The sequence below is a fragment of the Cervus canadensis genome, chromosome 21 (genome assembly GCF_019320065.1).
Source record: "Cervus canadensis isolate Bull #8, Minnesota chromosome 21, ASM1932006v1, whole genome shotgun sequence".
In the NCBI taxonomy this organism is placed as follows: Eukaryota; Metazoa; Chordata; class Mammalia; order Artiodactyla; family Cervidae; genus Cervus; species Cervus canadensis.
The window spans coordinates 24,307,310-24,328,527 of record NC_057406.1 but is presented as its reverse complement, the minus strand read 5'-3'; the positions used below and the strand labels follow the sequence as shown (position 1 = coordinate 24,328,527).

The window sequence follows — 21,218 nt, the reverse complement described above, 5'->3', positions numbered from 1 at the left end:
TTGTGGCTACAAATTCACTGCAGATGATGACTGCACCCATGAAATTAAAAGACACTTGCTCCTTGGAAGAAAAGCTATGACCAACCTAGACAGCATTATTAAAAAGCAACTTTATTACTTTATTACTTTGCCAACTTTATTACTTTGCCAACAACGGTCTGTCTAGTCAAAGCTATGGTTTTTCCAGTAGTCATGTATGGATGTGATAGTTGGACCACAAAGAAAGCTGAGTGCTGAAGAATTGATGCTTTTGAACTGTGGTGTTGGAGAAGACTCTTGAGAGTCCCTTGGACTGCAAGGAGATCCAACCAGTCCATCCAAATGGAAATCAGTCCTGAATATTCATTGGAAGGACTGATGCTGAAGCTGAAACTCCAATACTTTGGCTATGTGATACGAACGGACTCATTGGAAAAGACCCTATGCTGGGAAAGATTGAAGGCGGGAGGAGAAGAGAACAACAGAGGATGAGATGGTTGGGTGGCATCACCACCTCGATGGACATGAGTTTGAGCAGGCTCCGGGAGCAGGTGATGGACAGGGAAGCCTGGTGTGCTGCAGTCCGTAGGGTCGCAAAGAGTTGGACATGACTGAGCAGCTGAACTAAAATGATGTGGGCTTTAAATTCCTATGACCTGGAAATCCATTCTCTTTACCCAATTACAATCCAAACGTGTCCTTCGGGCTTCCAGGTTTCTGGCCAGATGGTAACAATGTTGTTGCTGGACAACAGTGAATGTAGAATCAACAGCAGAAGAAATGTTCTCCAGTGCTGAGTGCGTCTCATGCTCACTCTGTGTCCCAGGATTTATTGCTACTGTGAACTTTGATTGTCTAATTCAGGCAAACTGGAGGATCCCAAGCATGAGATCTTTACTCAAAATGATGACATGTCATTAGAACCCAAAACTCTTTTCCCTCTATCATCCTGCCTCTCTTTTCAGTTAATTTACTTCATTCTTTTACCACAAATTACAAAACTGACATGAAGAAATGAATACTGCTAGTACCCTAAAGCATCCAGGTCAGATAGAAAGCCCTTGAATTGCACAACTGCCTTGAAAGTATTGGGGAAAGATAGCTGTGTGCACATTACATTTGACACAACTTCGGGGTGAAGCAAGCCATCATTTTATTTTTCAGATAAATATTATTTTTCTGTAACCTAGCCTTTGCATCTACGTCTAAACTTTAAAGGATAAACAGCTTTTCAATCAGTGGAACCAAGGCAATGAAAAGAATACTCATTGTCAGGGTCTTGAGTTTACATCTCCAGTTTGCCACCAGCTCAGAACTGTACAGTTTAAAGCTGCATCAGGTCTCAGGGATAACCTGGTGCAATAAAATTTAGAACCCAAGAGGTCATGACAAAGTCAAATCAGAACTTGCCTATTAATCCCACACTTTTTTGCATGCACAGTGCTTACTTCCTGTGTAACTGTGCCTTCTTTGTTTAATTGGGTCTCAGAACAAGGCCACAGATATTTGCTTATAGCATTTAATACAACTTCATCTTGAGATTCGAGGTAAATATCTCCTTTATTAAAGAAAAGGGGAGAGGAGGGACATAAATGATATCTTAAAAGCCTTCTACCAAGAGTACTGAGTGCCTAGCAAAAACAGATTTGAAGGACTTTAGAGAAATATGGATGACTTCTAACCAGCTGATAGGAAAAAGGGGTGATGTTGGGAATGCCTCATTAAAAGTTGATTTCACCCACTATTCTGAGCTAAACTATGCTGCATGAAAGAGTCTGGCACTCAGACACCTCTTAGTAGTCACTTAAGGGAAGTGAGGGTGTGTGAAACCATTTCCCACATCTGCATGTCAGAATTCTGGCAGATCAATAGGGCAGAAGTAATCAGAGCTACAGCAGAAGCTAATGAGAGTGGCAGAACCTCCAGTGGTTCAGATGATCCCAAACTGAGCGAGCTCGTGCAGCTCCAAGTGGCTGAATGCCTCCCAAGGACAGATCACAGTGATATCTGCAAGAAAGAGAGAGAAGAAGAACTGATAATCCAATCTCACTCCCCAGAAGAGCCTCTTCTGCACAAAAGGACATCGTTCAGGCAAAGACACCTCGCCCTTGTCTCCCATCTGTTGCCCAGATGACAGGAAAGAACGGCCGTGGGAAGAACGGCCCTTCATCACAGGGAGGATCAGAACAATTGTTTCATTAATCCTCTTCGGGGCTCTGATTCCACCCAAACAGGCTCCCCCAGGATCTGTGTTAGTTTTATTTGGCATCCTTTCTGGGGAGATGCTCCAAGATTTCGGACTGGGACTATTCTGTGGGAGTGTAGTCCTCTGATCATTCAAAGTCTCACCAAAACACTAAGGAGGGGACAGAGGTGGAATTCTAGTTAGGTCATGGGTTAAAGTGAGAAGTTGTTGTTGTTTAGTCGCTAAGCTGTGTCTGAAACTCTCTGTGACTCCATGGACTGTAGCCCTCCAGGCTCCCCTGCCCATAGGATTTCCCAGGCCAGAATACTGGAGTGGGTTGCTATTCCCTTCTCCAGTGGATCTTCCTGACCCAGGGATCGAACCTGTATCTTGGGGCGCTTTAAATTCGCATGGTCTGGAAATCTAGTTTCCCTACTACCTACCAACCAGATAGGCTTCTCTAACTGCTCTCAAGCTCCTTTATGTATTGTTAAAAGTTATAATATTGTTCCCAAATTACAGAGAAGCTGGCTGATACCCAGAGAGGTTAAATACCTAGAGAAAAAAAAAATCTCATGGTTGTAGAGACTGAACTAGAACCAGGTCGAAGACTTCAGAATTTCCCTCAGAATAAACCTCTTGTCACTATTCCAAATAGTTTGGCAGAGTTAAGGATATGTTCCAGAGTCCAAAGTGAATTTTCTGGTCTTATATACACATGGTCAAAATAGAGAAGCATTTGATTTAGAAGAATAGCAGATGAGCTTTATCAAAGTGACTAGAAATTCTATTTGAGATCTGAGGAGTGGCACTGGACAATAAAAAGTAAATAATAGATATGCTTATGACTGATTCATGTGGATTTATGGCAGAAACCAAACAATATTGTAAAGCAATTATCCTCCAATTAAAAATAAATTTAAAAAAGTAAATGTACTGAGAGTTGTTCAGAAAGGAAACTGATTGCTACGAATGCCATCATTTGTCAAAAGTGTATTGGATGAGTTGAAAACTTGTGTCCACATACAAAACCTGCACAAAGAAGTTTATAGTAGCTTTATTCATAATTGCCAAAACCTGGAAGCAATCAAGATGCCTATCAACAGGATAAAAACTGTGATACAACCATACAATAAAATATCTAGTGATAAAAAAGAAATGAGCTATCAAACCATGTCAAGATATGGAGGAAGTTTAGATAAATATTACTAAGTAAAAGAGCTCTTACTATACAATTCTAACTGGAGGACTATCTGGAAAAGGCAAAACTATGGAGCAGGAGGAGAACGGGGTGACAGAGGATGAGATGGTTGGATGGCATCACCAACTCAATGGACATGAATTTGAGCAAGCTCTGGGAGAGAGTAAAGGGCAGGGAAGCCTGGTGTGTAGCAGTCCATGGGGTCACAAAGAGTCGGACACGACTCAGTGACTGAACAGCTACAACGATAGAGACAGTAGAAAGGTTAGTGGTTGTCAGGAGTTTATGGGGAGAAAGGATTGAACAGATAGCGCACAGGAGATCTGGGGGCTAGTGATTCCATATGAACCTGTAATGGTGGATACCTAAGAACTGGACAACACAAAGAATGAGCAAGCTATTTCAGCTAATAAAAATGTGTTAAAATTGGTTCATGAAGTATAACAAATGTACCGCACTAAATGCAGGAGGTTAATAACAGGGGGTATGACTGATGTACGGGGAAAGAAGGTGGCAGAGGGGATCTGTAGGAATCCCTTAAAAATTCTGCCTAATTTTTCTGTAAACCTAAAATTTCTTTAAAATTTAAAGTCTATTAATTTTTTAAGAGAATATGAAGTAGTTTGCATGTATTATCCAACCAATAAAAATTCTAGCCAATTAAAACTTATTACTCCAGATACTTTAGTGTCTAGGGCCCTGTTCTGAGTGCCAGAGGATGTGTAAAAAAGAGGAAGCTTGTGAGGAAGTGGCTGGCCCCGTGGAGAGGAAAGGATCTCCAGGCCCCACCCTTGTTTCCAATAGCTCACTCTGTAGCCTCAGATTATCATTTAATTCCTCTATGTTTCCGATTTCTCTCCTGAAAAATAAAGGAGTTGTGCTAGACTCATTCTGAGAATTGTTCTACTGTGAATGTCTACAATTCACTATTGTATGCCCGAGAGAGAGAGAGAGAGAGAGAGAGAGTGTGTGTGTGTGTGTGAGTGTGTGTGTGTGTACACTCAGTTGTGTCTGACTCCTTTGTGACCCCATAGACTGTAGCCTGCCAGTCTCCCCTGTCCACGGGGTTCTCCAGGCAAGAATACTGGAGTGGATTGCCATTTCCTCCTCCAGGGGATCTTCCTGACCCAGGGATCAAACCCACGACCCATCCATCTCCTGCATTAGCAGGCAGATTCTTTACCACTGTGCCACCAAGGAAGCCCACACCTTCTAGAGTATATAACAAAACACAAGGATTCATTGAACTTTGGGACTAGCCTGATTTCTCTGAGTTTTTGCCTCTGGGCACACACATACTTATTCAGGAAGTTAAATTAAAACCTTACATTCCTAGGTCTTCAAAAAAAAATCTGTTGCGTTATGTATTTCCAATGACGTTGAACTGCTCCTTGAGGCCAGAAGCAGAAAAAATGGTCAAAGTCAGGGGGTAAGATTCTCACTTAAATATTCAGATTGCTCACCTGTTCCTAGTCCCTCCATGCCTGGAATGTCATCTCCAAACCTATGGAAAAAACACAAGAGATGTTAGCTGATACCGGGGCCAAAAGATCCTGGAATGAGTCATGTGAAGAGTTTCCTGATTCAAGGGGAAAGAAGAGGCTTCAGTTTTTTGTATTTGAGAAAATCCTTTTGTGTGCACTGAACTAGGGCAAAGGAAGTGTCACTCAAACAGGTTTTAAACAATGTGTCCCAAAAGAGAGAGTTTCCCTCGGTAAAAATGTAACCTAAGACAATTGAAGTGGGGGGGGGGGGGCGGAGGGGAGAAAGTCGGTGGGGCAACCGTGGTCAAGCTCTACTTTTTAAAATAAAAATTGGAATGAGAAAGCAATATGAAAAGTCATTAAAATGATTAATTTATCTATTTGTTTAGTTTCTCCAAAAGTACATATTAAGCATCTGCTTTGTTCCTGGAATTGTATTAGGTACTGAGAGTTAGGGAAAAAACAATACACAAATTTTCTCTCAGGGATCTCAGTCTCAGGGAACAGACGAAAGAAAGACATGTACTATAAAATAGTACAAGTTACAATAGCTGAATGTACAAAATGCAAACATGGAAGGAATGATAATGTTTGTCTAAGGGAGTCAGTAATGGTTTCCAAAAGAAATTAACATGAGTGTGTGTTGAAAAATAAATCAGATTTTGCCAGGGAGAAAAAGAGCAAAACAAAGAACTGAAGAGAGAAAATCTGAAGCCAGAAAAATAAACCGTGTGTTCTAGAAGCAGCCAGTGATTCTGTGTTCCAAATTAAAGCACAGTTTACATCAGCAAAGGAGAGTGGTCAAGAAGAGTCTGGAAGGTCAAGCCAAAGGTCACTGTGAAAGGGTCCATTTCCCATGTTAAATGTGGCTGTATATGTGGGAGCTGAGAGAGAAAGGATTCCAGGACTGAAAAAATATGATTCAGCAAAGATTGTGTTAGGAAACAGAGAGTGAGGTGGAAATTTTTATAAGTCTATTTAATATGGTGAGCATTAATCTCTCAGAAAAATAGGAAACCTTCTTTTTCATTTTGGCCTTACCCTTTCACACCTTTCTTAGGAGGCTTGCTCTTGAACTGACGAGACTGCCTCTGCTTGAACTTAGGGGGCCCTTTGCGTGGGGTGGTGGGACCCTGGTTGGAAGCCGGAGGAGCCAACGCAGCATTGTCGCTCATTCTGCTAGTGTTTGGGTGGCTGATGGTTTTCTTTCAGGCTGTTTGAACAGTGAGAGAGAGAAAGAGACAGATTCTTCAACGTATGATGACCATTGCTTATTATGATGACCTTTACAACAATCTTCGGGGGCAGGGGGATGGGGAGAAAAGCATCTTGATAAGGAAGCTCGGCCTTTTGTATTGACAGCAAAAGGGAGAAGTTACCATCTTTTAAAGAAGTTACCATCTAAGAAAATGAGGTATATGTCAATGGAGGCAGCCAGCAGAGTAGGCTATAAGCCAAAAACTGATAAATCAAGGTAGATTTGTTGTTCCAGTAGGTCTGCCAACAGCTTTCTGTGTGAATGTATAATAATTATGTCCTTTTCATTGACCACTAGTTCCACCATCTGTAAAGGGAGAGAAATGTGCTGAAGACTATCTAGACTTGGCAGCACTGAAATGTTCTGTAAGCTTTACATATTTTTCCACCTAACTATAAAGTAATCTGATTCTAAATGTTTATTGACCCATTCTTATGGCCTGTTTTCTTTATGGCCCATATTTTATTTAATCCTCATGTGATCCAAAGACTTCTTTTCTAGTTATGGGAGGTGACAGTGTAGTTGTCTGGATAGGGGTACCTCTGAACCAGGTATACTGATACTACAAAAGCTTTCAATACATTCCCAGTACACACACACACACACACACACACACACACACACACACAGAAGACAATAAGAGGTGATTAAGTCATAAGTTTGTGCTTTAACTCCCCTAAAAGATAAGAAATTCTTTAGCCACTTAATTCTCGGGAATCTTCAACTTTTTCTCCTATCCAAATCAAGAACTTATCCAATATGGTTTTCCCAGACTTACATTTTAGTTACAAAAAGTTACATTGTCATTCTTTAAGTACAAATAAAAGAACATAACAAATCACTGTTATTACATGTTACAAAAACATGTGATAACAAATTAATACGAAACACTAAACTAAAAGATTTTTTTTGTTTTTCCTTTTCTATCACAAATGTTGATAGTGCTTAATCTGGGAAGGGAGATTCTGAAAAAGCTCCAAAACCTTAAACTCCTACCTTGAACCAACCTCTTCCACGACCTACTGCCTGTTTTCATAGAATTCCATATTTCATCCATTATAAATGTATGCTAGTATCCTTAACTTCAGTTCTCCCTGACAATGCTAGGCTCATGAAACCATGTTTTCTCTCTCTCTCTGCTACAATAGTGAAAGTGAAAGTCCATCTGAAACTAACATAATATTGTAAATAAACTACAATTTTAAAAAATGAAAAATATTTTCAGATTAAAAAATATTATATTCCTGTAAAAAAAAAAAAAAAAAGAAAGTGAAAGTCACTCAGTCGTGTCCAACTACACAGTCCATGGAATTCTCCAGGCCAGAATACTGGAGCGGGTAGCCTTTCCCTTCGCCAGGGGAACTTGCCAACCCAGGGATCGAACCCAGGTCTCCTGCATTGCAAGCGGATTCTTTATCAGTTGAACCACAAGGGGAGCCTAATATACATCCCTCAAATCTTGCTCCGGGAGAGGAGTGGGAGCCCTTGGCCTTGTCCCCCCATCAGGGTGGGGGCCTCAGCAGAGAGGGCCTGACTGCCCTCTTTGTGTCTGAACAGATGGAGGCTGTGCTGGTCTCTTCACACTTTCATTTGGTGGCAGTTCCAGCAGGTGGGCCATGGCCTCCAAGCCTTGGCCTTTCTGGCTGGCTGCTCCCCACGCTCCCCGTCACCTCCATGTCATCCCTGCAAGTGTGGGTGCTGAGGCTGCCCTGGGGAGACCCTCCTGTTCTCCAGGTCAGAGACCCTCCTGCCTGCCCCAGGCCGTGTCTGGCACTTGCTGTGGGTCAATGCATGCCCCCGGCTCTCTTACGCCTGCTCCTTCTCTGTCTCATCTTGCAGGTTTTGGGGTTTGAGGTCGCATCCCTCAAATCTTACATTGTAAAATTTATCAACTGTTTCTTATGACTCTCAAAATCATGTTAAATTATTAATAAATCCTTGCCTCTAAGATGTTTTTCCTATTTTCTTTTCCTCAATCACTATTTTCATTCTCTCCTGCCAGTCCTCAACTTGTCTGATAGAAACACATTGATTACGCTGTGAGCTAGAACCTAGAAGAGAGTGAAGCTGGCCACGTCCCTGGATCACCTGTGCATGCAGTGGATCTTGTCTTTTTTCTTTTTTTTAATATATATGTTTTTTGTTTTGGGCCATTTTTTAAGTCTTTATGGAGTTTGTTACAATATTGCTTTTTTTTTTTTTTTTAAGTTTTGGCTTTTTGGTCATGAGGTAGGAAGGATTCTTAGCTCCCTGACCACGGATAAACCCACACCTCTGCACTGGAGGGTGATATCTTGACCACTGGACCACCAGGGAAGTCCCCCGAATCTTGTCTTTATCCCTCACTGGAATATGCCCCATGAAGCTGTTTTTTTCAGTCTCTACTTATTCCGGTACCCTCAGAACCTACAACAGTACGTGGTACATAGTAGGTGTGCCATATATATTTGTCAAATGAGTGAATACATAAATGAAAAGACTGAACTAATGTCTTGAACCTTGGGTCTTGAGATCCCGACCCTGTGACTTTCTCCATCAAGCCACAGGGAAGGCATCAGCTGATCCTCACCTCATAAACCCCTCGGTGGTTTTTGGGAAATGTTCTGCCAGCTCCTCTGCCCACTGAATCCAGTTCTGTGCTGTGGGCTCTCTCCTGCCCTGGTAAACAGGCCAAGTCTGTGCCTTCCCCAAGTGTGTTTGGGACCATGGGAATGGCTGGAGGGCAGCCAAGGGCAGCATTACCCTCACCCTGTGCCACCAGTGACTGACACATCCCAACTCTGCCAAAGCCACAGAGGAAAACTGGAGAATTACTCTCAGATCAACCTTTCTGGACTTCCTGATTGTTTTTAAGCAATGAGAAACTACAAACGTTTCTCCAATCTAGAGACCCTACTAAGTTTAGGATTGCCAGATTTAGCAAATCAAGATACAAGACATCCAGTTAAGTTTGAATTTCAGATAAACAACAAAGGATTTTTTTTTTTTTGGTATAAGTATATCCCAAATATTTCACTGGTTTCATGGTACATACTTAGAAACTGTTGTTGTTTATCTGAAATTCACATGTAACTGGGCATCTTCTATGATATCTGGCAAGTGTAAGTGGGATCCTACTTTGTAAGACCCCAAATCTATAATGTGACTCGGTGGTAAAGAAGCCACCTGCCAATGCAGAGGATGCAGGTTCAATCCCTGGGTCAGAAAGATCCCCTGGAGAAGGAAATGGCCATCCACTCCAGTATTCCTTCCTGAGAAATCCCATGGACAGAGGAGCCTGGTGGACTGCAGTCCATGGGGTCGCTTAAGAGTCAGACAGGACTTATTAACTAAACAACAGCAAAGATCACCTTCATCAGCCAAATCACCTTCTGGGGGCAAAACAGTGTAAAGAGTAGATGCTTTCAGATCAAATAGAAACAATTTCAAATTCCTGCTCCACCAGACTGTTTAATATGAACTTGGATAAGCTGTATCACCTCTCTGGATCTCATTCTATCTATAAAATGAATCAAAAATTTTTTTCTTTTTAGGGTAATGGGGAAAATAAGCAGGAACAATGTACAGCTTTTGGTGAAAAGTACTCAAAATGAAATAACTATGTAGTAGATCTTCTGACAGTCAAGGGAACCCTGAAAGCAAATTTCAGGATTTGTGAAAGCAAATTCACACCCATTCCCCTAGGACCATGGGTTGACAACTGCTTGACAAGTACCAGAGAGGTAATTGCTATCTTCACTTCCTGAGTAACCCTCTGCATCATTCAAATACTCCAACTATTCCCCATTTCTGGTCTCAAAATTCCCTCTTAAGAAGCCATCCTTGGATTTCTTTGATACTTCTAACAGTAACCCCAAAGAATTTGAAATTGATACTTGATTTCTATGTCCCCCTGACTATACTTCCCCTTTTCTCTGGCGAGTTTCTTTTGCATGTTTATCTCATTCTGAAGTTACAACTCTAGGCCAGGACTGAGTTCATGTCCAATTCTAAGTGCAATGCATTCTGTAAAAGAATTCTCCTCAGAAAGTTATGTAACAGTTGCCTGGCTAATCCCTCGATCCTCATGGCACTCAAGATTTGCCCTATGACTAACTGTTTTTACATTTATTGTGCATTTCAGGTATAGTATTTCATTTCTGAGTGTGTAGGACAGTCCACCAATCACTAGGGTGTTTCTGGCATAGACTTACCCCCCAATTTTCCCTGTAAAACCCTTGGGAGGAGTAGAACAAATATGACCCTGTCCTGCCTTGGAAGTCAGTCCTGTCAGCCCCAGGTATCACTGACGGCTGAACTTATCCTGACCATGTTTTCCTAGGGCCTCTATGGAGTTGAATAAACCTGAATCCAATATCAGACATGATTTTAGCTACAAGCGGACGTTTCACATTTTTGCCTCCAAAAGGGTCAAGTAATTCATTCCTTCAGGAGGCAGAATGTTTTCCTGTTTTTAAAACAATGTTAGCCCTTCCCCTTTTGAAGACTACAAAGTCTTCTCCTGAAGAAAGAAGTGGGTGCAGCAATGTAAGATTTCAAGGCATAGCTTTGCAGGGCACTGAGCTTGGCATTGCCTTAGTCCCAAGGCAGCAGAGCTCAGTTGTAGGAAGCAAGAGGGTGATGCTCCATAAATTCCAGCTAAATAAGGGCAGTTTCTGAAGATTCGTGAGTCAGGCTTTCAGATGCTATGATTATCATCCTAGACTTCTTCTCCCTCTTTCTTAGCAAAGATATGAGCAGATAACCAATTCTGTTGCTGATGGCCAAGGATGAGGAGAAGACAGGCAGAGGACCCGTCTCCTCCTCTGATGCCATTGGACCCACAGATGTCACCCAGGGTCCCGCTGAGGCAGAGAAAATCAAATAATTCAGAGTCAAAGAAGACCCAAACCAAAGCCATGAAAAAAACAAAAACAAAAATCCAGCAAGTACGTTGCTTCAACTAGGAACAAACAGACACTTTCACCTTGGAGGGAGATGGCTGGGTGCACCCTCCTTGCACTGCGGTCGTTTCCTGGCTGACTCTGGGCTTCTTACCTTCATCCTCCCACTCCCCTGTCAGCCTCTTGATGGCTGGACCAAGTTTCCAAGCACATCCTAGGAGTAAAGGACTGTTTGCTCTGTGGTCATCGAGTGCCCCAGATCCCTCCTTTTCCAGAAAGCTGTTTGCTATGGAGCCGCCAAAAAGGGAGGGTCAGTTTGGGGTTAGTAATCAAGGTTTGCAGTGACCTTATAATAATGAAGTTTCACTTACTAGCTTGTCACAGAAGGAAGTTTTGATGTGTTTCCTCCACGTTTTCGCCCATTTCCGTCCCCAACCCTGGTCCAGACCCACAGGTTCAGTGTGTTATTTTCTTCTATTTCTTGGTTTTAGAGCCAGATTGAACCCCCAAACTCCCACAAAAGCCCTTTGATTACATCCTGATTAAACTCTCCAGAAGTTGAGAAATACTCACAGAGTTAAATGTTTCTCTTATAAGCTGTCCAGCTGCCTTCTTCACAGTAGATGAATAAAGGATCTTTGCATCCTGATTTATCTCTCTGTAATACCCTCATGCTACGTAATCACGTCATCATAGGCTTAAGAGCATCGGCCTAGGTGCAAAGAAGTTGGAAGAGTGTGGGGTGAGACTGGGGCAGGCTTTGCTGATAATCGGATGCTCTTACAAATGTCTTGGGCTCTCTCCTACCCACAAACAGGTATTGAATTCATAAACACACACAAAGTGTTGGGTGTTGGTTTCCAAGGGGGGGATTTGCAGATTATAATACAATACCTTTTTTCCTTCTCCATTGCTATTTTTAGTTCTTACCCTCTATCCTTCCCTTTCTTTGACAAACACACACACTCATGCATACTGTTTCTCTCTCTCTTTTCTCTCTCTCTCTCTTTCTCACACACACACATACACACATCATCATCATCATCATGATCATGTAATTCTTACACTGCAACCTGCTTCACTGAGAACACTCATCATGTGAGCAATGACACTGAGAAATACCAGCATCTCTCCCTAACTGATGTTATATGCATTTTTCTCTGAGAGAAGAAACCACAAATTAGGAAAAACCTAAGGTCCAGTGATATGTAACTGAGAAACAGCCCAAGTGATAGCTGGTAACTGGTGACTCTTATATTTGAGAATTGGTTACTGGATCTTTTACACCCAAAGGGTCCAGGCTATAATCCCATTCAGTGTAATACTTGACTTTAGTCTTCCAATTGCATCGAGCCACTAGCATGAATTTGTACATCACTTTATACAGTTTTGAAAGGACCTTAATTCATATGTCAGTATCATTCAGCTTTTTTGCCAAATTTGTCATAGAGAAATTAAATGATTTATTCAAGACTGCATATATAAAAACTAAAAATATTGAGAATTGGACCATAAAGAAGGCTGAGAACCAAAAAATTGATGCTTTGAAACTGTGGTGCTGGAGAACACTCTTGAGAGTCTCTTGGACTGCAAGGAGATCAAACCAATCAATCCTAAAGGAAATCAACCCTGAATATTCATTGGAAGGACAGCTGTTGAAGCTGAAGCTCCAATACTTTGGCCAAAGCCCCTGATGCTGGGAAAGATTGAAGACAGGAGGAGAAGGGGACAACAGAAGATGAGATGGTTGAATGGCATCACCGACTCAATGGACATGAGTTTGTTCAAACCCTGGGAGATAGTGAAGGTCAGGGAAGCCTGGTGTGCTGCAGTCTGTCTCTTTGTGACCCATGGCCTGTAGCCCACCAGGTTCCTCTGTCCATGGAATTCTCCAGGCAAAAATACTGAAATGGGTTGCCATTTCCTTCTCCAGGAGATCTTCCCAACCAGGGATTGAACCCAGATCTCCAGCATTGCAGGCAGACTCTTTAACTACTGAGCATCAGTGAAGACCACGGGGTCGCAAAGAGTCAGACATGACTAAACACCTGAACAACAGTGATGATCTATACTTGCAACTAATATGGTATCTCAAGTCAATTATATGTCAATAAAAAATAAAATATTTTTTAAAGGCTGCATATAAAGTTAGAAGGGGAGCCAGGAGTAAGACCCAACCCTGCAAGTATCTTGCATATTCAGCTACCTTTCTACTATATGAATACAAAATGAACCTGGACCAAGATTCCTTGTTCTGGTCACTCTCACACATTGCTGGAAAATTGCAATGTGCTTCTCTAAATTGTCACTTGTAAGAAAAGTGTACTCTGTAAGATTATACAGAAAGAAGGTCAATTTATCCTTTCTAGGCAAGGAAAGAGTCTTAACACCCAAGCAGATTACATGGGCAGCTAACCAGCTTAAGGGTTCTTTTCAGTAAGCTTTCCCTTGGTAGCTACCAGAATTAGAGGAGTTTTGATGGCAGCAAACACCTCACAAAGGTGGCAGGGTATTTTGTCTCTGGATGGGTCCTTCCACTCCCTTCTATGTCTCCATCATCGTTGTTGTTCAGTCGCTCAATTGTGTCCAACTCTTTGGGACCCCATGGACTGCAGCACACTAGGCTTCCTCGTCCTTCCCTGTCTCCATTATTACTCCCAGCTTTTTCTCCATCAGACCCGTGGATGTTTTGATACCTCTCTGCTGAACCCTCCCACCATCTCCATTTTCCTGGTGAAGGACAGAGGATTTCTCATCAGAAACAGTGGGGGCTGGAAGGAAGTGGCACATTTTTCACATCCCAAAAGAAAAAAACTGTCAACTTTTGAATTCTATTATCAAATGAACTGATCCTTCAGGAATGAAGGGGAAATAAAGACATCCTCAGAAAAAGGAAGATTAGAAGAATCTGTCACCTAAATACTGCATAAGAATAATAAAGAAAGTTCTTGAAACAGAAAAAAAAAATGACAGAAGGAAATGTTGAACATCTAAAAAGAAACAGCAGTGAAAAAATTATGGGATTTGAGGTGGAGTGTGAAAGACAGGGAACTCAGTCACTCTCAAGAAGGTTATATGGAGAATGAAACATTGTTCAAGACACTGACATTCTAGATTTCCCTGGTGGTCCACTGGTTAAAACTCTGCACTTCTACTGCAGAAGGCATAGGTTCCATCCCTGGTCAGGGAAGTTCCCCGTGCTGCATGGTGCAACCAAAAAAATTTTTTTAATTAAAAAAAGATACTGACATTCTAAAGATCTGATCACCTTGTACTTTCAGAAAGTGCACCCACGTTTCCCTGCTCCAAGTGGATGTTCTTTCTGCCACTATCTCTACTACTTCTGCTACCACTGAGTCTTAGAGGATTGGAATAGACTGGCCGGTCAGTCAACATGCTCTGCCTTTGCTGAACAGAGTTCTCCTACCATGTCACTTCATTGGTCATTGCCTTGCCTAGTGTGGCATACTTTTGGTCCGTTATCTGCCTCTGATCTTACCAATCAGGTAATAGGGTCACACAGCCTTGTTTAAAGCTGTTTCATCTTGTTTAAGATGATCAATGGCCAAGTAATTTCCTGGAAGAAGTTTGAGTGTGCCTTGATTTCATAGGCAAAAGAAACAAAGGCAGAGACTTCCCTGGTGCTCCAGTGATTAAGACAACCTGCTTCAAGTGAAAGAGACGTTGGTTCAATCCCTGGTCAGGGAACTAAGATTCTACGTGCAACATGGTGTAGCCAAGAAATGAAGGAAGAAAGCCTGTGCAAAAACACTAAAAATTTTAAAGAGAGAGAGAGAGAAGTGAAACAAAGCCAGTAGGAAACTTGTTGAGTGAGAAGAAAAAGAGAGAACTTATGAATAGATGAAGTGACTTAGATGTAATGTCATTATTTAGTAGATAAATATTAAGCACATTTTGCCAAGTGAAGGAATCAAAGTCAAAGGCTCTATGCTGTCTGATTTTATTTATGATATTCTTGGAAAGGTAAAGCTATAGCATGGGCAAACAAATCAGTGATTCCCAGGAGTTGAGAGGAGGAGCTGACTATAAAGGGAAATGAAAGGAATTTTTAAAGTAATGAAATGGTATTAGAGGTAGATACACAACTCTATGCACTTGTCAAAACCTACAGAATTGTACACTACATAGAGTGAGTTTTCCTAATGCCAGTTTAAACCTAAATATCATAAAATACTTATTAAAAAAAAAAAAAAACCTTTGCTCCATAGTTCTCTAATCCTTGGTTCTTTATCTTTTCTAGTAGATGGGGAAGTGTTATTAATTATATACAGGAAAGAAGTTAAAGGGCAGGTACTAAGTCATTAGAATGTGATTAAAATTTTAGCTGTCCTATAAGCTGCTTACACGAATGCTAATCTCTAATCTTTCTTTAGTGTTTCTTAAAATACCAGTGAGTCGGAAGACACACATCAAAGTCACATCTCTTCCACATTTTGAACCTCCTAGACTGAACTTCCCCCTCTATTAACGCACAGTGGACTCTAGAGAGAAACATTCTAAATGTGAAGCAGAAATGTACAAGGCTGGTCCCTCCTTCCCTTAACACTTTACCATGCTTAGGGATTCTCCAGAACAACACTTTTTTTTTTTTTCACTTTTTATTTTGTATTGAGGTATAGTCAATTAACAAACAATGTTGTGATAGTTTCAGATGAACAGTGAAGGGATTCAGTCATACATATACATGTATTCATTCTCCTCCAAACTCCCCTCCCATCCAGGCTGTCACATAATATAGAGCAGAGTTCCCTGTGCTATACTGTAGGTCCTTGTTGGTTATCCATTTTAAACACAGCAGTGTGTACATGTCCCTCCCAAACTCCCTAACTGTCCCTTCCCTGCATCCTTCCCCCTGGCAACCCTAAGTTCGTTCTCTGAGTTTATGAGTCTCTTAAGTTCATTTGCATCATTTCTTTTTATATCCCACACGTAAGGGATGTCATACAATATTTCTCCTTCTCTGTCTGACTTACTTCACTGAGTATGACACTCTCTAGGTCCATCCATGCAAAACAACACTCTCACTCTTGAAAAAATAGCCTCATTAAAAATACAATATTCTCTTTCAGAAAATAGAAGAGTACACTTCTCAACTCATTTTTATGAGACCAGTTTTACCCTCATGGATTTTTAAAATGATTTTTTATGTAAGATTCAGGGGGAAGAATTACAGTTTAACATCTGTATACACTACAAAGTGATCACCACCACAAGTCCAGTTACCATAAATCACCATGTAGTTGACCCCTTCACCCATACCCTCATGAAACATTCTGACACCAAAATCAGACAAAAACAGTAAAAAGGAAAAATACAGGCCAGTATATCCTGTGACTTCAGATGTAAAAACCTTTAAAATATTACCTTATCTAATACAGTAATATATAAAAATGCTAATACATCAAGACCTAGTAGAGTTTATTCTATATATTTCAAGATTTGCTCAATATCCAAAACTCAGTCAAGATAAGGCTCTACACCAACAAACTAAAGAAGAAAAATTGTATGATCATATTAACTGATGCAGAAAGCATTTCACAAAATCCAGCATTTATTAATGATAGAAACTCTCAACAAACTAGAAATAGAAAGAAACTAATAAAAAGCATCTACAGAAACATCACATTTGATTGTGAAAGCCCGAATGCTTTCTCTCTAAGATAAGGAACAAGTCAAGAATGTCTGCTCTCATCACTCTTACCAACATGGAACTGAAAGCTCTGGCCAGTGCAATCAGGCATAAAATAACAGAAACCACCAAGATTGGAGACAAAGATTAAAAAAAAAAAAAGGCAAAAAAAAAAAAAAGCCTGTTTCTAGTCACAGATGACAAGATTAGAAAATCCTAAGGAATCTATATTTTAAAATCTCCTAAAGCTTATAAGTGAGTTCAGCAGGGGAATATCTCATCCATTTTCATGGTTTAAGCCAGCATTTCTCAAACTTTACAATTTACCTCAAAGTTGTTTTGTTTTGTTTTAAAAAAACAAACAAACAAACTAAAAAAACCTGCTTCCTGGCACCAACCCTAGAGATTCTGATACAGGAGGCCTGAAATCAGGCCTAAGGATTCCCATTTCTAACAAATTCCTGGCAACTGATCTGTTGATCCTCAAACCACACTTTGGATAACCTGGTTTAAGTTACTGTCTATAACTTGATGATGGAGAAGGAAATGACAACCCACTCCAGTACTATTGCCTGGAAAACCCCATGGATGGAGGAGCCTGGTGGGCTACAGTCCATGGGGTCCCAAAGAGTCGGACACGACTGAGCGACTTCACTTTATAACTTGATGAAGTGTAAATCATCAACTTAGGGTTGAAATTCAGTTTTCTGTATCTCACTTACAGTCTGAAATCACTTCCTAGAAATGTCCCAGTGTCTTTCAGACTTGATACTCAACATCTTCAAACTCAAGTCTTTATCTCCCCCAACACCTCTGTTCCTTCCTCTGTGTTCTCTATCTCAACTTGTTTTCCTACTGAAGCAAAGTTACATGGCTCAAATAGCGTGGAGTTAAAATTCCCCTCCAGGTCCCCCCCACCATTCTATGCAAAACAAAGAACTCTCTCCCTGATTACGCCCAGCTCCCAGCCAGTCCAGCCTCTGGCCTATCCCCAGAATTCCTTGCCCCAGCAGTTTCAGAGATAACTACTCTGAACAACCTTGGAGAAGGACAGGCCCCCTTAAGATAGTGGATTTCCACATACATGCCTGTATATACCTACTCTTTCCTTGGGTTAGTGCAGCAGCTCGTTAATCTGACTGCTGCCCTTTCTCACATCATTAAAGCTGATCTGTTCCTGTAAAGTGCCGGTCTGGTTCTTTTTCCGAACCTCGCCTTCTCTAACTCCCTTACCCTACACCTACCAAGGACCCATTCATTCTAGCAAGAAACCCATAAGTCATCTGTGATTCCTCACTCCTCTTCACCCTCATCCTTCACATCTCATTAGCCAACAAGCCAGGCCAATTTCACTTATATATTTCTCAAATCTTCCTCTGTCTCTATTATGAGCGCTCTAGTTCAGGCCTGAACTGTCCCCAAACGGTTTTTGTTTCCGTCAAATTCATCCACACAGCTACCAGAGTAAACTGCAGAGGAAAACATTTTCTTTCTTTACTTTCAATGGCTCTGAGCCATGGACAGGATCAAAACAAAGCTCCTTGCCTACACGGCATAAGTCATCTACTGTGAGCTGTACCTGCGCCCACCTCCAGGCATGCTGCTTCTCCCCGTGTGATGCACGTTTTGAGGTCCAGCCACCTTGAGCTGCTTTCTTGTAATCCCCTGAACATATCATATTATTTAAGGATGCTGCATCTTTGCTCATGCGTCCTCTTTTCTCCTAAGGCTTCCCAAGTAGCTCTAGTGGTAAGGAACCTGCCTGCCAACGCAAGAGACACGGATTCGATCTCAGAGTAGGGGAGATCCCCTGGAGGAGGGCATGGCAACCCACTTCAGTACTCTTGCCTGGAGAATCCCATGGACAAAGCAGCCTGGCAGGCTACAGTCCATAGGGTCTCAAAGAGTCAGACTCGACTAAAGCGACTTGGCACATATACGTGACCCTTTCCTCAAATGCCTTTTCTTCCCGTTCCAACCCTCCCCGTCAACTACCTACTATCCTTTGAGACTGACAGCTGTAGTCACTTCCTCCAAGAAGCCTTCTCTGATATGGTTACTTAGTGCTCTCATAACACCCCAAGTATATTACTTTTCCTAAACTAACAAAAGAGTTTTCCATTTGTTTATTTCTGTTTTCACCCATTACATCTTTGGCAACTAGGACTAGTTGCACAGATGTAGGACTGTGTCTTGTTTATCTCTGTATCTGGGCACAAGTCCTGGCCTGGTGTAGACTGGGAATGAGCAAGGGTTTGTTGAATTAAGAAATGAGTTTTTAGGCCAAGGCTATGAAACCCTGAATAGTGTAGTTTAAAATGTCATGTATATAAAAGACAGGAAGAAAAAGGAAGGTTGGTCTCAGTGACCACTCTCATGCTCATCCTTCCCCGAGGCAATATTCTTATCCCAGAAAAGAGATGGAATTAGGCAACTCTAATTTATTTTATTTAATTTCTAAATTTATTTATTTATTTATTTATCTGGCTGTGTCGGGTCTCAGCTGAGGCATGCAAACTCTTTGTTACAGCATGCAAGATCTAGATCCTGGACCAGGGATCAAATGAGGTCCCTGCCTTGAGAGAGGGAAATCTTAGCCACTGGACCACCAGGGAGGTCCCAATTCCATCTAATTTAGATATACTTCTACTGGTGGTGGTCACTAAGTCATGTTTGACTCTTGTGACCCCATGGACTGTAGCCCACCAGGCTCCTCTGTCCATGGGATTTCAAAGGCAAAAATACTAGAGTAGGTAGTCATACCCTCCTCCAGGGGATCTTCCAGACCCAGGGATAGAACCCGCATCTCTTGTGTCTCCTGGATAGGCAGGTGGGTTCTAAAAAATGAACTACAACAGAAGAAAGTGAGAAACGGTCATTTCAGGTAGACCCCAGCCCTGACAGTGATGCTGAAAGTCATTTTAGAAGAATATGAAATTGTCCTCCAACTTACTGCAAGTCCACCAATGTATCATCAAGAAGAGATTCTAGGAGCTTACCTGGTGGTCCAGTGGTTGGGATTCCTCACTTTCATTGCAGGGGGCACAGGTTATATCCCTGGTCGGAGAACTGGGATCCTGCGTGCTGTGCAGTGTGGCCAAAATAAATAAATAAATAAAACTTTTTTAAAAAAGAAAGAAAAGAGGCTTTTCATTAGCAACTCAATCCATTTGAGGTCATGGACTTCCTTAAAAATTTGATGAAAGTTAGGAATGTTCTCCCCTCCCCTCCCCCAACTCCAGTAAATGCACAGAAACACTGCATATATACATATTGATATCATGGACACTTTTAGGGGTTTCCACATCTTCTAATGTCTGTGCCTAAAGCAGCGTATTAGGAATAATCTTGATGACACATTGGGCTTAGTAGGAAAAAACACCCTATTTGACTAATGATGTCTTTCCTAGTAACATAAGAAATGGGTAGTGGCACCCACTGAATCTACCATTCCGGATTCTTCAAGTCCTTCTTGTTCCAAAATATGTATTCTACCTATGTGGTTATTGTTTTTATTGAGGTATAGTTGATTTACAGTGTTGTGTTAGTTCTAGTTGAATGGATTCTTCTTCAGATTCTTTTCTATTACAGGTATGACAAGATAATGCTTTCCTGGTGGCTCAGATGGTAAAGAATCCACTTGCAAAGCCGAAGACCTGGGTTCAGTCCCTGGGTTGGGAAGATCCCCTGGAGGAGGGCATGGCAACCCACTCCAGTATTCTTGCCTGGAGAATCCCCATGGACAGAGGAGCCTGGCGGGCTACAGTCCATCGTGTCGCAAAGAGTCAGACATGACTGAGCAACACACACAGTGAGCACAGTGCAAGATATTGAAATAGTTCCCCGTACTACCCAGTAGGATATTGTTGTATAGTAGTGTTATCTGTTAATCCCAAACTCCTTGCAATTCCCCCTTTGGCGACTATAAGCTTGTTTCCCATGTCTGGGAGTCTGTTTCTGTTTTGTAAATAAGTTCATTTGTATCATTTTTTTGGATTTCACATATAAGTGATATCATATAATGCTTGTCTTTGTCTGACTTACTTCACTTCAGTATGATGATCTCTAGGTCCATCCACATTGCTGCAAATGGCATTATTTTGTTCTTTTCTTATATCTGAGTAATGTTCTATTGCGTGTATATATATATATATAACATCTATGTATATATGTGTGTGTGTGTATACATCACACCTTCTTTATCCGTTCATCTATCAATGAACATTTAGGTTGCCTCCATGTCTTGGCTATTGTAAACTGCTGCTGTGAATATTGGGATATATGTATCTTTTCAAATTAAGGTTTTTGTCTTTTCTGGAAGTATGCTCAGCAGCGGGATAGCTGGATATATGCTAACTCTTCCTGTTTTAAAACTAGACCTATTTTTAAATTGTCTTCTCCCAGAACATAAATTCCACAAGAGAACAGAGATTTTGAGATTATGCCTGTTGCCTGCAGCTGTATCTTGATACTTTGTATTTACCGACCATGAATCTAGATGCAATGTCTAGAACAGGACCTGGAGGAACTATGTGCTCAAAAAATATTCTTGAAAGAAGAAATATGTCCTCTCTTGAG

At 41.3% G+C, this 21,218-nt stretch overlaps 1 protein-coding gene across 1 annotated transcript; it reads right to left on the bottom strand.

Moving 5' to 3' along the window:
- Positions 1-1,126: 1,126 nt before the first annotated feature.
- On the bottom strand, positions 1,127-19,690 carry PDE6H (phosphodiesterase 6H). The gene is made up of 4 exons (XM_043440935.1): positions 19,640-19,690; positions 5,891-6,062; positions 4,829-4,869; positions 1,127-1,986 (listed from the first exon to the last, which is right to left on the bottom strand). The coding sequence occupies exons 2-4, from the start codon at positions 6,022-6,024 to the stop codon at positions 1,910-1,912; spliced, it is 252 nt and encodes an 83-aa protein (XP_043296870.1). The 5' UTR covers positions 6,025-6,062; positions 19,640-19,690; the 3' UTR covers positions 1,127-1,909.
- Positions 19,691-21,218: the final 1,528 nt, after the last annotated feature.

What these genes read in the sequence shown, in the direction of transcription:
- PDE6H (XM_043440935.1), bottom strand. Translation starts at nt 6,024, where the DNA reads ATGAGCGACAATGCTGCGTTGGCTCCTCCGGCTTCCAACCAGGGTCCC. An exon ending in CCTAAGAAAGGTGTGAAAGG is followed by an intron (nt 4,870 to 5,890) that starts GTAAGGCCAAAA and finishes TTTTTTCCATAG; the next exon opens with GTTTGGAGATGACATTCCAG. An exon ending in CATGGAGGGACTAGGAACAG is followed by an intron (nt 1,987 to 4,828) that starts GTGAGCAATCTG and finishes TCTTTCTTGCAG; the next exon opens with ATATCACTGTGATCTGTCCT.